Consider the following 17727-nt stretch of genomic DNA (forward strand, 5'->3'; position numbering starts at 1 on the left):
TTTAGTCTTGGAGTCGGCATCAGTTCGTTGTTTTGAACTGTGCAGCTTCGAGATGGCTGGTTGTTTACTCGGCTCCGAGATGCCTTTCAGTTTCGAGGTGTGGGTGTCGATGGCTTTGTGTATTTTGCTTGGCTCCGGGGACGGTGTCGGTACCGAGGAGCTTGTGCTTGTTTCGGCGCCAAGTGCTTCGATGTGGAGCTCGGTGCGGAGGAGGAGGCCATTTCCTTTTTCGTCGCCAGTGCGGAGGAGTGTTTCTCGGCACCGACGGTAGGCTGGCTTGAGCCCGAGCCGCCAGAAGGCTTGATAGGCTTCTTCACCGGGCCCGAAGGCGTGGTGTGGGAAGCAATGTCTTTGGTCGTGCCTAGGACCGAGGGCAAAGGCGTGACCAAAGCCTTTTTCGATGCCGTCGAGGGTGTGGGTGGATGTTGGTACTCACGCCCCTCTGTGCCGGAGTGATGTTCTCGACATCTGAGTCGTCGGCCTCGGAGGCGCTGACTAGGCCCTCTTCGGTGTGCTATCCTTCTGGAGCATCGACGCCTTATCCAAAGATGTCGTCTGGGATTGCTGTCGACGAGTGTGCCATGGTTCTCCTCGCCCTTCGGTCTCGAATGGTCTTCTTGGACCGGAAGGATTTGCACGCCGGACAGTCTCGAGCCTCGTGTTCAGGGGAGAGACAGAGGTTGAACACCTCATGGAGATCGGTGTGGGGAAATTTGGACCCACATCGAGGACACTTTTTGAATGGAGTCCTTTCCATCAGCCAGGAGCGGAGCTTGGGTAGGCTCCAAGGCCTTCGTCGACGACCGGAATCGAAGACTTGGAACGATGAGTCGCATCGAGGTGTGGAGATCACGATCGAAAACAATACCGCGTAAGGGGAGAGGATTGCGTGCCGATAGAATAACTGGAAACTGTTCGGAACCGGAGCGCGAAGATCACATCCGAGCCCGATGGCGGGAAAAAACAATCTGAGGATGGAGCCGAAGCCCATGCGCAATATGATCCAAAGGAGGAGTCACATACCTTGTGACTTCCAAAGACTTTTCTAGAGGAAAAACAACTGCAAACATCCGGGCCCAACACCAGATGGCGATCTATGCACAGTGTGTAATCTGCAGCTCATATGCCTCGAACATGTGGTTCTGGCTGCCCACTATATCATCTCACCAACCACAACAAAGTCTACGTTTCGGGATTTTAAAAATTACTCAACACAATCACTGTTTGCATCCTCATCTCATTCAAATCCCCTAACCTTCATCCTATTTTCAACTCTTCTCCTACCACAAGCATTTTTCTTTACACCATCACCAACTTTAAATCTATCCTTCACCAATTTTAATCTTCAATCAGTTTACCTTAGGATACTTGAGGTTAACATCTCACTCCTTCTTTAATAACTTTATTCGGAAGCATAAGACATCCATAAAAGCATTTGCACAAAACATACATAAATATTCATTTCATACATCTTACTCATTGCACAGATAGGCTGTGATAAAACAGCCTCCTAAGGACGAGGAAAAACCAACAAATTTAATTGAAAAGATATCATGGATATTAAGATGGATCAAGGTACACATGTAATACACATGTAAAATAATATCCTGCCCCAAACTTGTGGATCATACTTTCCAACAGTATAGACAAGTAAGAACACTGCACAAACCTGAATAACTGAACAGAAAGTAATGTTTAGCAATTTCCAACATTGGTATTGAAAGTAATACAAAACATAAATTTGCAGCATCTGACTTTAAAAACCAGGAGAGAGACAGAGGTGGTCGGAGGATGGTTAAGTAAGAATAGCAGAGTAAGTACTAACAATTTGTAAAGAAAAAGCCACATCTGCTTCCTACTGAAGGTGGGTGGGAAGCAGACTTATTTGGGATTCCTGCAGGGACCTGGCACCGAACAGCACAGCAAAAATCATAAGTGGTAACATAGTAACACAATAGGATGGATTTGCTTGTAAATGCACAATACTTACACTGTTCACAAGTGTCTCCTCCATTTTTGTGCTGCTTGTAGTAGTCCCTTTTGCAGGAAGAGGATTGGTTGGAGCTGTGTAATCTGTTACACTTTCCTTGAAAGAAATATGGAAACAGCCAAATGTCAGGAGTTTGAACAGTGAAAATGTTTTGAAGCAGATTGTAAAACACTGTTTTATTGGTTACTTAGGAAAAAGGGAAGGAAATAAATGCAAGATTATCAACGCTCATCAATCTATGGGATTTCTTGAAATAGCTGTTGTACACTGGAGTAATTATGTTAAAACTTTTTAGTTCAGGTTGCCATTTCAGAACAAAAATGGATTACAGGAAAGCTACAGTGAAAAGTACCTGTTTGCAAATGTAATGCAGTCAAAACAATTTATTTCAGTGCTTCCTTCAATAAGGTGAAAGAATATGTTTAATGATTGGTAACACTAGAGGTACATAAAATTACCACAAACACTGAACATTACGCTTTTCCGACCTTGGACTTTGACTCAGGGACTACAAATTGAGTCCAACTATATGCCAGATGGTACTGTATAATTTGCATAGAAATTCAAGTCAAGGGCAAAGCATTGTTCATAATGTGTTCAGAAACAACAAGTTACCCTTAGCTCTTCCTGGCCTTGGGGTGTTGGGACCACCTCCACCGAGGAAAGGCTCCATTTCTGGGCTCAGGGAGCAAAGGATCCCAGCCCAGGGGTCCAGAAACATGACTCGTGGTGGCAGGCTGGTGTGTACCAGTCAGGGAACCCACTAGATGCTGGTCGTTTTTCAGGGGTCATCTCTAACATCCCCTCTGAGTGCATTTTTCATCAAATCCCACATTGGCATCAGTGTGGGTTTAATGTGCTGAGAAGTTTGATACCAAATTTCCCAGTTTTCAGTGAAGCCATTATGGTGCCGTGGAGTTCGTAATGACAAACCCACAGCACCATATACTCTTAATGGCATTACTGCACTTACAATGTCAAAGAATTGGCCTGGACACTGTAGGGGTACAGGGCTCATGCACCTGTACCCTCAACACTGGTATACTGCACCCAGCTAGAGGAGTGGCTTACCTATGCCAGGGCAGTGAGCTATAGGCATGGCACACAGGGATGTGCAGGAAGTTACAGAATGAAGACGTTATAGGATTGCATCTGGATAGAAGTGCCTCACAATTCTTTATGGATATGTCGTCCACTTTAGTTTGCCCAAACACAACAGCTAAGCCACCTCCTTTTTGCCTATACGATTTTGGGTGATCGTTTGATAGCCTTGAGGTGTGGCTTTATGCAGGACTGGAGCCATATCTCCAAACCATGATTCAGTTATGAATATTATGTTTGGTTTTGCATCAGTGAGAAGGTCGTAGATGTGATGTTTGTATTTAGAGAGCAATTGAGCATTTATTAGTAGGCAGTTTAGAGAATGTGCGCTGGTGACAGTGAGACTTTGTTTTGTAGAAGAGTGATCAGTATTGTGTGGGTGTGTAGCAGGTGTGTTTTAGTGCTGGTATTAGCTGTATTAGGATAGCAATTGTGTAGCTGTTCTGTAATGGGGTTCGCGGCCACCAGGCTAAGAAGGCATTTTGTTGGGTCTGCGTATCAAGGTGGTGGAGAAGATATTTGAGAGTGGGCTGGTACGCTGTGTTTTTGCGGTGTAACATTGTTGTGCAGTAGACATGGAGAAGTTGTGTGGTGTGGCACGTTGCTTATATTGTTTGCATGTGTTCAGGGTGGAAGGTGTACGAGTCAGGAGTAGTGGTGCAGCATTTGGGTCATATAGTAAGGTTCTAAATTGTCCAGTGGATAAGAGGCGGTTGGAAGAGAGTTGCTGTGTTACTGTATGTGTGCTAGGTGTGGTGGAAGAGAGAAAGCTTGGCATTGGAGTGTGTTCCTTTGTGTAGTTTGAAAGGTGGGTGCACGTTTGTATTTTGTGACAGTAGATATTGTGAGGTGCTGCGCTTGGGAGATTTTGCTGTGCAAGATATGTTTTGGTTTTGAGGAGTAGTGAAAAGAGTTGTTTCATGGGATGGATTTGTTTGTATAGTATTGTTTGCAAGTGGAGGTTGCAAGTAGAGGTTGTAAGGTAGAGGGGTTTGTGATGTGTTTGTGAGTAGAGTATGTTGTGTGTAGGAGGGGATGAAGTAGAGGTAAGAGTGTCTGGATTATTGCAATAGTTAAAATGTGTGGTGTACAGTGTATGTGTTGCTGTTTGTGTTATTATGGTAGAAGGAAGAGGAGGGTGTTGGTTGGACAAATGATGGAAGACTGAGTATATGTTTGTTAGTGATAAAAGGGGGTCTGCTAGGAGTAATTAGAGTGGGGAGTGTGTCTGGATGGTTTGTAGTTAAGTATGGTGTAGTATTGGGTTGTGTTAGTGATGAGTGGATTGGTTAGTGACATAGGAGAGAGTTGTGCACGGTTTGTACGCGACTGTCGAAATGTGTGGTATCTGGGATAGAAGGGTGTATAGGTGTGGTTTACGTGGTCTTGTAGTGGGTGCTGAGACACTGAATTGTGCATAGGGTTAGTTTGTAGTAAATGTGTGGAGTACATTTGGTGTGAGTGTAGTACTCTGTGGATGGTGTAGGGTGGGCATTGCTGAATGAGTAAATGGGCAGCATTTCTGGCTCTGGTCACGACCAGTCTCGAACAGGTAGTCACCCTTGTCCTCTCCACCCTTAACCTCAACGTCTGAGCTGAGACACCCTAAGCCCTGCCCTTTTATAGCCCTAATAAAGAGATGACATCTTCATCCAGTGGGAACCCTAACCCTATCCAACACAACACCAGCCCTAAACGCTAGAACCCATAGGAGACCAAGACCTTACAGCCAATCATAGCCCAATCACTCAATCAGGCAGGAAACCCTAATCCCTACTTCCAATAGAAAGCCTAACATTAGCCCTACTCCCAACACCTAGTCCAGCAACCAATCACACAATAAACCCTAATCCCTAATTTCCAATGAGAAGCCTATTCACACTGTAACTGTAAGAAACTGGCTGTATATATAATGCACCAAAGTGAGGTACAGTGTGTATAGAGTCCAAGAGTCTCCAGAGGTTTGGCAGAGGTTAAAGTTAGATAGAACCTTACTCTCTAAAGTGGAAGCTTGGTCGAGCACTCAATCAGCAAATGGTCTCACACACAAGAACTGAACTCTAGGCCAATTGTTTTGTATAAACAAAATATACGGTTTTATTTCTAGAACCAAGCAAGCCCGGTACAGGTAAGCATATAAATACTTTGCAGTAGTAATTGTCATGTTTGAACACAGTTCAGAATTGCAGTATAACTGGTACTGGTTTTGATTACAGATTTAAGAAAGCAGATTGCAACATTGCAGGTATAGTACATTCAATTGAATGGGCTTTTAAAGAAAAATGCAGTTAATTACTTTTCAGATTACTTTACTAACCACAGGAATGGATCCTAGATTCAGCCCTGGGACATTTCCTGAAAACAGGTGAATAAGGAATATGCTACTTACCAGTATGCATCTGTTCTTGGCATGTAGAGCTGCAGATCTATACACTGTGCATAGATCGCCATCTGGTGTTGGGCCCGGATGTTTGCAGTTTGTTTTTCTTCTTGGACAGTGTTTGGAAGTCACGAGTTCGGTGACTCCTCCTTCGGTCCGTACTGCGCATGGGCTTTGGCTCCATCCTCAGATTGTTTTTCGCCAGCAGGGAAAAGATGGAGCGTAGTGATAATAGTAAAGAAACCCATGTGTGTTGTATCTAAATAAGATAGACTGGAACAGATACAGGTAGCCGGGGAGGCGGGTGGGCGTGTGTAGATCTGCAGCTCTACATGCCAAGAACAGATGCATACTGGTAAGTAGCATATTCCGTTCGAGGCATATGAGCTGCAGATTATACACTGTGCATAGATTATATAGCAGTACCCAACCCTAGCGGCGACAGCCGGTATCCGTTGCAGTTGTTTGAAATAGTGTTTTTAGTACAGCCTGGCCCACACTAGCTTGTTGTTTGGTGTGCACATCTACACAGTAATGTTTTGTGAAGGTGTGCGGTGTTGACCATGTGGCTGCTTTGTAGATATCATCTAAGGGTATGTTCCCTAGAAACACCATAGAAGCCCCTATCTTTCTTGTAGAGTGGGCTTTAGGTGGAACAGATAATGTTCTTTTTGCTTTGCGATAGCAAATTTGTATGCACTTTACAATCCACCTAGCTATCCCTGATTTTGAGATGGGGTTGCCTTTATGTGGTGGAGAGAGCGAGACAAACAGCTGTTTAGTCTTTCTAAAAGATTGCGTTCTTTGTATATAGTAAAGTAAAGCCCTTTTAACATCAAGTGTATGTAGAGCCCTTTCTGCAACAGATTGAGGTTGCGAGAAAAAAACCCGGTAATTCCACCGATTGATTGAGATGGAAGGAGGAAATGACCTTGGGCAGAAATTTTGGATTTGTGCGAAGTATCAGCTTATTGTGATGTATCTGTAGAAAAGGTTCTTGTGTAGTGAAATCTTGTATTTCACTAACCCTTCTAAGGGAAGTGATAGCTACGAGAAAAGCTGTTTTCCAAGTAAGAAACTGTAGCTCACATTTATGTATTGGTTCGAAAGGTTCCCATCAGCCTTGTGAGAACTACGTTTAGATTCCACACGGGTGAGGGTGGTGCTCTGGGTGGAATTACTCTTTTAAGGCCTTCCATGAAAGCTTTAATAGCAGGCACTCTGAAAAGTGATCAATGCGGTCTGTTTTGCAGGTAAGCAGCAATTGCTGCTAGGTGTAAACGGATGGATGTGTATGCCAGGTTACACCTTTGTAGATGGAGCAGGTAACATATGATGTGCTGTATGGATACATCTAAAGGGTTGATTGTATTGTTACGGCAGTAAACAACAAATCTTTTCCACTTTGCGGCATAGCATGCTCGAGTGGTAGGACGTCTGGCTTCCCTGATAATGTTCATGCAATCAGGGGGAAGATTAAGGTATCCAAATTCTAAGATTTCAGGAGCCAGATCGCAAGGTTGAGCTGAGCTGGGTCCGGGTGCCTGATTTCTCCATGGTTCTGGGTTAGGAGGCATGGGGACAGGTGTAGTTTTTGGTGTGGTACCACTGAGAGCTGTAGTAGTGTGGTGTACCACGGCTGCCTGGCCCATGTTGGAGCTACCAGAATGAGTGTGAGGGAGTGCTGTTGTAGCTTCCTTACCACTAATGGAATTAGCGGGAGAGGTGGAAAGGCGTATGCAAATTTGCCTGACCAGTTCATCCATATCGCATTGCCGTTGGACAATGGGTGTGGGTATCTGGCGGCGAAGCTTGGGGATTTTTTGTTTTCGTGGGTGGCGAAGAGGTCTATCTGAGGATGCCCCCACTTGTGAAAGAATGGGTGAAGAACTTGTGGGTGCAGTTCCCATTCGTGCATTTGTCTGCTGAGCAGATCTGCCATGGTGTTTTGTATCCCTGGGACGTGTTGTGCCAGGAGAAAGACTTTTTGCGGGATTGCCCATCTCCATATGCTCTGTGCTAACCGAGAGAGCTGCGGAGAGTGTCCCCCCCCCCCCCCCCCCCCCCTGTTTTTGAATGTAGTACATTGCAGTCATATTGTCTGTGCGAATGAGGACTGCTTTGGCTGAGACTTGTTTCTGAAATGATTTCAGGGCTAGAAAGATCGCCAATAACTCCAGATGGTTTATGTGGAGTAACTTTTGTTGTGGCGTCCATATACCTTGCACTGTGATGTGTAATAGATGCGCTCCCCAACCGGAGAGCGATGCGTCCGTTGTTAGAATTACCTGAGGAACCGGGTCCAGGAACGGTCGCCCTTTGGAAAGATTTGTGGTGTTCCACCACTGCAGAGAGCGATGGGTGCGACTGTCCACCAACACCAGATCCGTCAGTTGCCCCTGGGCCTGGTTCCACTGGCGTGCTAGGCACTCTTGGAGTGGACGCATGTGGAGTCTTGCATGAGGCACTATGAAGATGCAAGATGCCATCATCCCTATTAGCTTCATAAACACTCTTGCTGGGAGAGAGTGCTGAGGAATGAATCTTTGACGCAAGGCTTGTATGCTTGCGATTCTGGCTGAATTGGGATAGGCTATAGCTTTTGAGGTGTCTATAGTGGCACCGAGGTATTGCTTTGTGTGAGACGGTATCAGCTGGGACTTTTGGTGGTTCACCGTGAAACCTAGCTGGTGAAGTAGTTGGATGGTAGTGTTTGTATGTTGCACAAATTGGTTGTAGGACGTGTCTTTTATTAGCCAGTTGTCCAAGTAAGGGAAGACGTGAATGTGTTGTCTTCTGAGGTGTGCCACCACTACTGCTAGGCATTTGGTGAACACTCTTGGTGCGGTTGTGACCCCGAAGGGGAGAACCTTGAACTGATAATGTTGGCCGTCCACTACAAATCTGAGGTACTTTCTGTGAGAAGGGTGTATTGGAATATGAAAGTATGCGTCTTTCAAGTCCAGTGTGGTGAGAAAATCGTTCTGGCAGAGGAGTGGGAGAACTTGTTGGAGAGTTACCATGTGAAAATGGTCTGAATGTTTGTATGCATTTAGAGGCCGGAGGTCTAGAAGGAGTAGTTTCTTACCTGTAACTCCAGTTCTGTAGTAGGGGTATCTCTGTTATAGTCATAAGCGACGAATAGTCCCGCCCATGTGCGGGGACCCCGGAGCAATCAAAATATCTCTTAAGCTGTCCTGCATTTGCAAACCTGCAAAGACACTTAAGAGACAGACAAAATAATACAGCCTAATTAACAATATGGCTGCACTGGCCAGCACTTCATCTGAAGTGAACACAAAAGCCAAAATAAAGTTTAAATGTCATTTTTATTCACATCTGACATGTTCCTTTATTGTAACACACTCCCTTCACCAAAATCCCTTTAAACAATAGAGAGGAAGGGGTGGACAGACAAGCCCTATAGGCTGTCATTATGTGTCTGCTAAAAGGATACCGTGCCTTTAAGGAACTCTCCAGAGACCCCCGGTATCCCAGGATGTACAGCCAAAGCAAGTTACTTTCAGTTCTTTTTGAAGGTGTATAACAACAGGCCTGATACTGTCAGGTTACTCCAACGGGAGGAGGGAGGGTCGCTTATGACTATAACAGAGATACCCCTACTACAGAACTGGAGTTACAGGTAAGAAACTACTCCTTCTGTAGTAGGGGATCTCTGTGTATAGTCATAATCTACGAATAGAATGGCAAGCCCATCCCAACCAACAAACAGCGGTGGAGTAAAAACCGAACACCAACAAATTACTGTGCAAACAAATTCCTCAGCGAAGCCTGTCCAACCTGCGCATCTGCCCTAACGTCAGAGTCCAGGCAGTAATGCTTTGTAAACGTATGGACCGACTTCCAGGTGGCAGCCTTACAAATGTCAGCAATTAGAACATTCCTAAGCAAAGCCGTAGTCGCTGCTTTGCCCCTAGTCGAATGCGCTGTAGGCTTACCCCCTAAAGTCTTATTAGCTTTCTGATAACAGAGCTGAATGCAAGACACAATCCATCTGGAGATGGACTGTTTCGAGGTAGCTAGACCAGTTCTTACTGAACCATAATTTACAAAAAGTTGATCCGACCTGCGGATGTCTTTTGTCTTATCTAGATAGAATTTAAACACTCTACGCACATCTAGCGAATGCAGAGACCTCTCCGTCGGAGAGGAGGGATGCTGAAAAAATGTAGGCAAAGTTATCATTTGATTTACATGGAAATCAGATATCACTTTAGGCAAAAACTTAGGATGAGTACGCATTACCACTTTAGACGCATGGAATACAGTATACGGCTCTTGACAACACAGAGCCTGAATCTCACTTACTCTCCTGGCCGATGTAATGGCCACAAGGAAGGCGGCCTTCCAGGACAAATGCTGCAGAGAAGCCTTATAAATAGGCTCAAAAGGCTCCCTCATTAATCTGGACAACACCACGTTCAATTCCCATGGTGGAGAAGGTCGTCTAACAGGGGGAAACACCTTACGCAAACCCTCCAAAAAATCTTTAATCTCAGGGAGTTGAAAAAATGAGGTTTGGGAAGGGCCCTTTCTATACGCAGTCAAAGGTGCGAGATGAACTTTAATAGACTGAAAATTAAGCCCAGATTGAGCTAACTGCAGCAGATAAGGCAAAATAACATCTTTACAGGATGTAGGGTCAATGTCCTTTGCCTTGCACCATAAGCAGAATCTCTTCCACATATAGGCGTAAGAAGTCCTCGTAGACGGTCTCTTCGCCTCTTTCAAGATCTCCATACAGTCCTGAGGTAGGTTCAAGTGTCCATACTGTACTAGCTCAGGAGCCATGCTGCCAAACTCAAGGACGAGAGATTGGGGTGAACCATCTGTCCTCCGAACTTCGTGAGAAGGTCCGGCCGACACGGCAGGCGCCGGTGTGGCAGAACAGACTTGTGAAGAAGGTCGGTGAACCACCATTGCCTCGGCCACTCCAGAGCAATCAGGATCATCCTGGCTCTGGATTGCGACAGCTTGATCAGCACCGCCGGAATCAGGGGAATGGGTGGAAAGGCGTAGAGAAAGCTGTTGGACCAGCTGATCCATAGGGCATTCCCCAGTGTCCCTGGTTGGTAGTACCTGGACGCGAAGTCGCGGCATTTGCTGTTTTCTGCCGTAGCGAACAGATCGATATCCGGAGTGCCCCACTCTGCGAAGACACCTCTTAGCACGTCGTCGTTTAGAACCCACTCGTGATTTTCTTGCACGAGCCTGCTGAGTGCATCGGCTTGGGCATTCTGCTCTCCCGGCAGATGGGTTGCCGTGATCGTTAGGTTCCTGGCCACTAGCCAATTCCAGATCGTCTGTGCCTCCCGAGACAGCGTGCGTGAACGGGAGCCCCCCTGCTTGTTGAGGTAATACATGGTAGTAGTATTGTCTGTCTGAACTAGCAGTGAGTTCGTCTTGAAGGAGGGATGGAACGCCTTCAGGGCCAAGTGTACTGCTCTGAGTTCCAAAAAGTTGATGTGGTAAGTCATCTCCGTCTGTGACCATGTCCCCTGAATCTGAAGAGGGCCCAAATGCGCTCCCCAGCCCTGGAGAGACGCATCGGTCACTATGGTCTTGACCGGAATATCCTTGTGAAAGGGAGTCCCCTTGCAAACATTCTCTGAGGAGCACCACCATTTCAGAGACTGTAGAGCGTGTTGGGACAGATGAATCGTGTCCTCCCAACGCCCCCGCCTCTGGTCCCATTGATCCTCCAGACATTCCTGCAGAGGCCTCATATGCAGACTGTGAGAAGTTGGCCTGATGTATGATGTCACTAGTTATAGTGTACACCTTATATCAGTCCAAATACCCTTATGGTGATTGGTTGTAAAGTCAACCTTATAGACCAGCTATCCTAGTGGTAGCATGGACAAGAGCAGTCTTAGGCTAAACTCTGAATGGCATGTGAAGCCAGCTGTGATACCATATATAATCCCTTGAATACCAAATGAAAGGACACCACAACAGATATATATATAAAATAAAGTGTATTTATTCTAAGCAAACCCTCAGCACTCTTTATGAGTTTAGAGGTAAGTACAACACAGTCTTATTAATGCATACAGTAAGTCACACAGGTAAGTAATACAGTTAGGCCCTAGGGGCCACGCAAACCATATACTAAATAAGTGGTCTAAGAACCACTGTCACGGAAATAGAATAGGCCTAGGCCTAGGGAATCGCTGGGGCTACACTACACTAGCGTTAGTTAGGGAGTGGGAGGCCCACGGGATTCGTGTGCAGAGTGGAAACACTCACGCGTAATGCGTAAAAGTCAATAGCAATGTTACAGTTTAGAAATAGATAGATTTGGGACACTTCCGGAGTAGCTAGGAAGTTGAGACTTGAAAACTAGACACTAGGATAGTCACTATCCTGATGAGCACCGGAGTACCCAAGTTACCTAGCCCACAGGCTGCGGGTGCATAGGGGTGAAGATGCGTCGTTTTCGTCGTCGACTCCTATGGATGCCTGAAGAAAGATGCTGACAGGCAGTCAGGAGAGAGTGTCCGGTGGATCCCAAGCCTGGGATCAAGAAGAGAAGAAACCTGCAAGCAGAGGGGACAGAGTCAAGGTCACTAGCCAGTGACCACGTGGAACCAGGAAGGAACCAGGCGATGTCGTGAAGAGTTGCAGGTGAAGGTGAAGCTTGTCGCTGCAGCCAGGAGGACCAGGAAGCGTCGAGGACGACCAGGACCAGGAGGCGAGCTGTCCCACGAAGGCTCTTGCTGTCGGCGGCGTCGAAGTTGGACTAGGACTCACCAAGCCTTGGCAAGCGGAACCCACGAAGAACAAGGGACTTGCTTCTGGTGCAGACCAGGAGGGTCTGGGGTGCTTCTTCTTTGCAGAGAAGCGGGAGCCAGTCTGGAGGAGCCAAACCAGCGCAGAAGATTTCAGGGAGCGTCGTCACAGAGGCCACTAGCCAGCGGGCAAGCAACCGGACAGACGCGGCAAGCAGGAAAATGCTGAAGGGCCCCACGCAGAACTCGTGGAGTGTGGGGGGCTGGTCTTCGGTGCAGATGGTGGTTGGGGCTTCTCAATCCCCGGTGCACAACTTCGAGGGTACCTCAGAAGCTGCGCTGTAAGTTACTAGCCACTTTTCCCAGGTAGCCGGTCCCACGTCGCTCGTCGCCTCCACGGATCTCAGCTCTGCTGCAGATGTGGATGAGGGTCGGAGAAGTCTGGAAGTCAAGGCTCTGGTCGGGCTCTGCAGTCGGTTCCTCGTAGAACGGTCGCAAAGCAAAGGGTAGTCTCTTGATGGTGCCTGTTTGCACAGGGTAGCCACTCCTTGGCTACAAGGGAGATTCTTCAGTCTTCTTCTTTCGTCGAATGTCGAAGGTCCAGAGTTTCTGTTCAGTTTTGCAGGTTCAGGATAATCTAAAGTCTTGAGGCCCAACTCCCACTCTTATACTAATCTGGGGGGCTGGGATACCTGCTAGGTCACGCCTTATGGGTGGGACCTGGGAGGGGGTGGTTACACCCACTTCCCTTTGTCCAGTTTCGCGCCAGAGCTGGGGCTGGAGTGCCCCAGCGCCGGTTTGAACTGGACTATGCAAGGAACACCTTGTGTGCCCCAGGCATGCCTCATTCCTTTCAGCCCACCCTGCCCCAATACACTAAAGGCTGTCTGGGGAGGTGCTAGCACCTCCCCAAGCAGGAAACCTATTGTCCAGGCCTCCCTGGCTGGGATCACTCCCAGCTGCAGGAGGTCAGACTTGTGTCGTGGCAGCAGCATCCATTTTGTGATGCTGAGGCTTTGGTCAGAGGCTAACAGTTGAAGTATGATTTTAACATGTCTTTCCCTCTAGAAGGGGGGAATAATATTCTCATGTCCAGAAATGGCATGGGGGTATTATTCCCGAGTGTTAGACACCTTACACGACATGTTTTGATAAAGCCCAACCATAGTTACCATAACCGTCTAAGATTATAAGGCACTTTAAGAGTATATGGTAGGCTATATCATAGAACAGCCATAAGGACAAGGTTCCGAAAGCTGCAGACAGGCTCAGCTCATGCTAGAGCACCATCTCACATGTTACCAAGCACTCTGCCTCCAGGATTGTCAAGGCCTGCCATAGGAGTGACTGATAGGTACACATATGTCTATATGTAAGTTAGGTATAGGAATACTACACCTAAGCAAGGGGTGATTACACGACCTTGCCCCAGCTGAGTGATCAGCCAGTTGTGTCAAAATGGAAGGCCAGGCCAGGGGTGGCACAATACATGCTGCAGCCCCTGGTAGGCCTAGGGCACACCTATGCCCTGGGTACCTAGGGTACACTGCACAGGGGCCAATAAGGTGATCCTATCCAAATGGGTTATGCACCTAAAGTACATAGTAGTAATTTAGAGAGAGAACAGCAGGGCTGTGGGTCTGATTAGCAGGCCCACAGCCACATCTAAGTCGAAAACCAGTAAAGCAAAAGCAAAAAGTGGGGGTGAACATAGAAAGCAGACCCTACTCTCCTACACAGACGTGCATTGGGGGTGAGAAAGATGCAGGAAGCCATCGACCCCAGTAAAGAGGACAACGTCCTCACTGTAGGAGAGTGGGCTGAGAGGAGGTGCAGGGCCTTCCAAAGGATAGATGAGCATCTCTCCTCCAAAGGACACACGCTTGCGTTCAAAGTATTGACTGAGGCCCCCAAGTACTGGAGACACTGCACAGGGATCGGCACTGACTTCGACATGTTGATGTGCAGTCCCAGGCGATGAAGCAAGGCAGCTGTCCTGTTGAAATGACACTGGGCTGCCTGGTACGTGGAAGCTTTTATCAGCCAATCCTCCAGGTATGGATACACAAACACTTAGTTCTTCCGCAAGTGTGCTGCCACCACTGCCATGCACTTGGAGAACGTCCTTGGTGCAGACTTCAGACCAAACGGGAGTACTGTATACTGGTAATGGTTGTTGCCTACCAGAAACCTCAGGAACTTGCGATGCTTTTGTGCGATCGGCACATGAAAGTAAGCGTCCTGCAGATCTATGGCGCACAGCCAGTCTCCTCGATGCAACTGAGGGTAGATCTGATGCAGGGACAACATACGGAACTTTTCTCTGCGGATCCACTTGTTTGCTTGACGCAGATCTAGAATAGCCCTGAACTCGTTCTTGTCCTTTTTTCTGACGAGAAAGAACCTTGAGTAAAGACCTTTTCCTTTTTGCCTCAAAGGAACAGTTTCTATCGCCTTCTTCTTTAACAGAATGTCCGCCTCCCCCTGGAGCTCTCGCACCATGTAGGGAGAGCGCACTGGTGGAATCTGCGGAGGCGGGCTGGTGAAACGAAGACTGTACCCATTGCAAACAATATTCAGCACCCACTTGTCCTGAGTTATTGTTCTCCACTCTGCCAGGTTGTATTGAATACTTCCCCCCACCGGAGCGGGTAACGGATGCGGGGGAAGTGACCTTTCAGGGCTTCGACCCGGCCGGGCCTTCGTTCCCCGACGAGGATTGATGCTGGCCTCTGCCCCTCTGGCGCTTTTGAAAGGACTGCCTCGGGAACTGTTGTTGTTGCTGGTGTTGACCAGACTGATGCCCTTGGCCGCGTTGTGAGAAAGTGGCTCTGTATATACTGTTCCCTAATAGGTACAGGGTGTACAGAGTCCACAGTCCCCCAGAGGCTGATAGAGGTCAAAGTTAGGTATGACCTTACTCTCAAAAAGTGGTAGCTTGGTCGAGCAGTAAGGCAGTACCAGAGGACAGTGTAAAGCATTTATTGTACACACTCAGTCAGCAAATGGTTTCACACACTCAATAACTGAACTCTAGGCCAATGATTTGTATATATAAAATATATGCTTGTTTTATTTTTAGAACCACAAAGGGGGTAAAAATATACTTTCTCAGAATGAGAGGTTGAATATAAATACTTTTGTTTCAAGCAATAAATTTGTGTAAACAGTCACAGTTGGTTGCAATAAACAATCCTATTTCCTAAACATACAATGCATTGAGCTCAATGGTAAATTCAGGTTATTTGTGATAAATTACTTTTTAGATTACTTTTGGAATTCCAGGTCTGGATCCTAGAACCAGCCTGGGGTCAGTATTCAGAATCAAGTGATGAAAGTCGACTTAATAACTGTAATGATTTTTAAATAATATTTAGCTATTTCAAAAGTTAGCACTTAGAAAATATTTCACAGAAAACATTCAATGGATCTCTATGGCAAGAAATTCAAATTGCAGGTAGAGTACTTTATCGTTACTTTAGTAATCCAGGACTGGGTGCCTAGACCCAGGACTGGGGTCCTTATCAAAAGCAGGTAAGTAATTTCGTTTGCAGAAATGGTACGATTTTAAAAGAATATTTCAAATTTGCAAAAGTAGACACTTAGAAGAAATTTCACAGAAAAGCAGACAATGGTTTCCTATGGGAGAAAAATTAGTTAGAAGTAAGTATAGTTGTGAACACTTTTCAGAGTCAGGGCTGGGCACCAAGATCCAGCACTGGGAGCTCACCTAAGAGCAGGTGAGTAAAGTCGTTTTTGTCACTTGGCTGATTTTTAGTGAATATTTGCAGTTTTGAAAAGTTCACACTTAGAAGATTTTTCAAGAAAAAGCCAGTCAATGTTACCCTATGAGGAAAATGAAGTTAGCGGTTTAAGGTTAAGTACTCGACTGACAGAGTTGAAATTCCGGGCATAGACTCAGGGGTCCCCCAGTGTCAGGTAGGTACAGTTGGTTCACCCTCAGCGGTTTCAGGACGGCCGGGTGCAGAGTGAGTTAGGCCCAATGTTATCCTATGAGGGATAGGGGGGCCTTGGTTGGTGGCTGCTGTCTGGCAAGCCACGCGTCTGTGGGAGCTGGGCTCCTGGTCACTTACTCAGGGCAAGTGGGGAAGTAAGTTAGTGTAGAGAGTGCACTGCCAGGGCCACTCGGGCGGCTGGGTGCAGGGTGCTTTTGAGCCTTCGGGCGCTCAATGGAAGTCAATGGGAATGTTCCGGTTTGGAAAAAGGCTGCAGGCTCGGGGACGAGGATGTTTCCGGTGCCACCACCACTTCGAGGGGTAAGTTGGGTAGTTGTAGGTTAGGTGGGTACCCCGGGATTGGGCACAGGGGGCCGCAGGGCGCCGGGTGCAGGGGTGCCTTTTGACGTCGGGAATCTTACCCTCTGGTTGATCGCGGCTGGGGTGGCACTCGGTTCTGAGGCTGCAGGCTTCGTCCAGGATGTCGAGGGGGGTCCTTGGGTGCCGGACTCGGGGTCACAGTCGCCGTGGGGTCGTCCTCAGGGTCTTTGTCCACTCCGGCACTGGCCAGGCTTGGCTGGTGCAGAGTGTGTTGGGTCCGCGGTTCCGGGCTGCTGCCAGGAGTTAGGAATAGGTTTCTCGAGTAGAGCCTCTACTCATGGGAGTCCCAGGGAATCAGAGGTCAAAGGTAGCCAGGTCCTCCGGGGTTTTTGAGGTTGCTGGCCACAAGAGATGCCGCGCTGGAGCAGGAGCAGGTTCGAGGGTCGACAGGCCGGTAGGGCTGGGGCCAAAGCAGTTGGTGTCTTCCTCTTTTTAGCAGCTGCAGGGCAGGTCTTTTTTCTTCTTGCTCTTCTTGTAGTTTTTCTATCTGGAATCTGGGGAAGGAAGGTTCAGGGGGCCCCTAAATACTAGATTTAGGGGCGTTACAGGTAGGTGAAGGCCAGGGACCAATGGGTCCTTGTCCTGGGGTGGGTACACCCCCTATCCTGCCTCTCTCCTGTGGGAGGAGGGCAGTAGCCTAATCCTGATAGGGTAGGGCCTCCCATCTTCAAGATGGCGAGAGCCCGGAGATGTGCTTCACCTCGCCTCCCCCACCTGAGGGGTGGGGTGGGCAGGCTGGCACATCCCCGGTCCTTGTATGGGGTTTCCGGCCAAGCTTCCTGCCAGAGTGGGGGGTTGCAGTGGCCTGGGGAAACTCCAACTGGCGGCATGCCTTTGAAGCTTCCCTTTGCTCATCCTGGGGGAGGAGATTTCTCACCTCACCCAGGATGTGCATTGTTGCAGGCCCGGGAGAGCAGGGGCTCTCCCACCCAGGGGTCCAGCAACGTGTCTGCTGTGTGGCAGCCTGGGCAGCCTCAGAGCAGACGTGGATTGTAGGTTAGCTGTAAGGGGGCATCTCTAAGATGCCCTCTGGGGTGCTTAGTACATTAAATCCCACACTGGCATCAGTGTGGGTTTAATGTGCTGAGAAGTTTGATACCAAACTTCCCAGTCTTCAGTGTTGCCCTTATGGTGCTGTGGAGTTCGTGTTTGACGAGCTCTCAGCAC

The 17727-nt window shown here is 47.7% G+C and overlaps 1 protein-coding gene across 3 annotated transcripts in view; it reads right to left on the bottom strand.

The window, feature by feature from the left end:
- PRRC2C (proline rich coiled-coil 2C) overlaps window positions 1-17727 on the bottom strand; it is a 1321979-nt gene that overhangs the window by 489021 nt on the left and 815231 nt on the right. For all 3 annotated transcript variants that reach the window (XM_085601696.1, XM_085601697.1, XM_085601695.1), the window contains exon 22: window positions 1991-2086. In XM_085601696.1, the coding sequence (XP_085457822.1) occupies window positions 1991-2086 (96 nt within the window). The remainder of the gene's footprint in view (window positions 1-1990; window positions 2087-17727) is intronic.

Source organism: Triturus cristatus, chromosome 4_2 (genome assembly GCF_964204655.1).
Source record: "Triturus cristatus chromosome 4_2, aTriCri1.1, whole genome shotgun sequence".
NCBI lineage: Eukaryota > Metazoa > Chordata > Amphibia > Caudata > Salamandridae > Triturus > Triturus cristatus.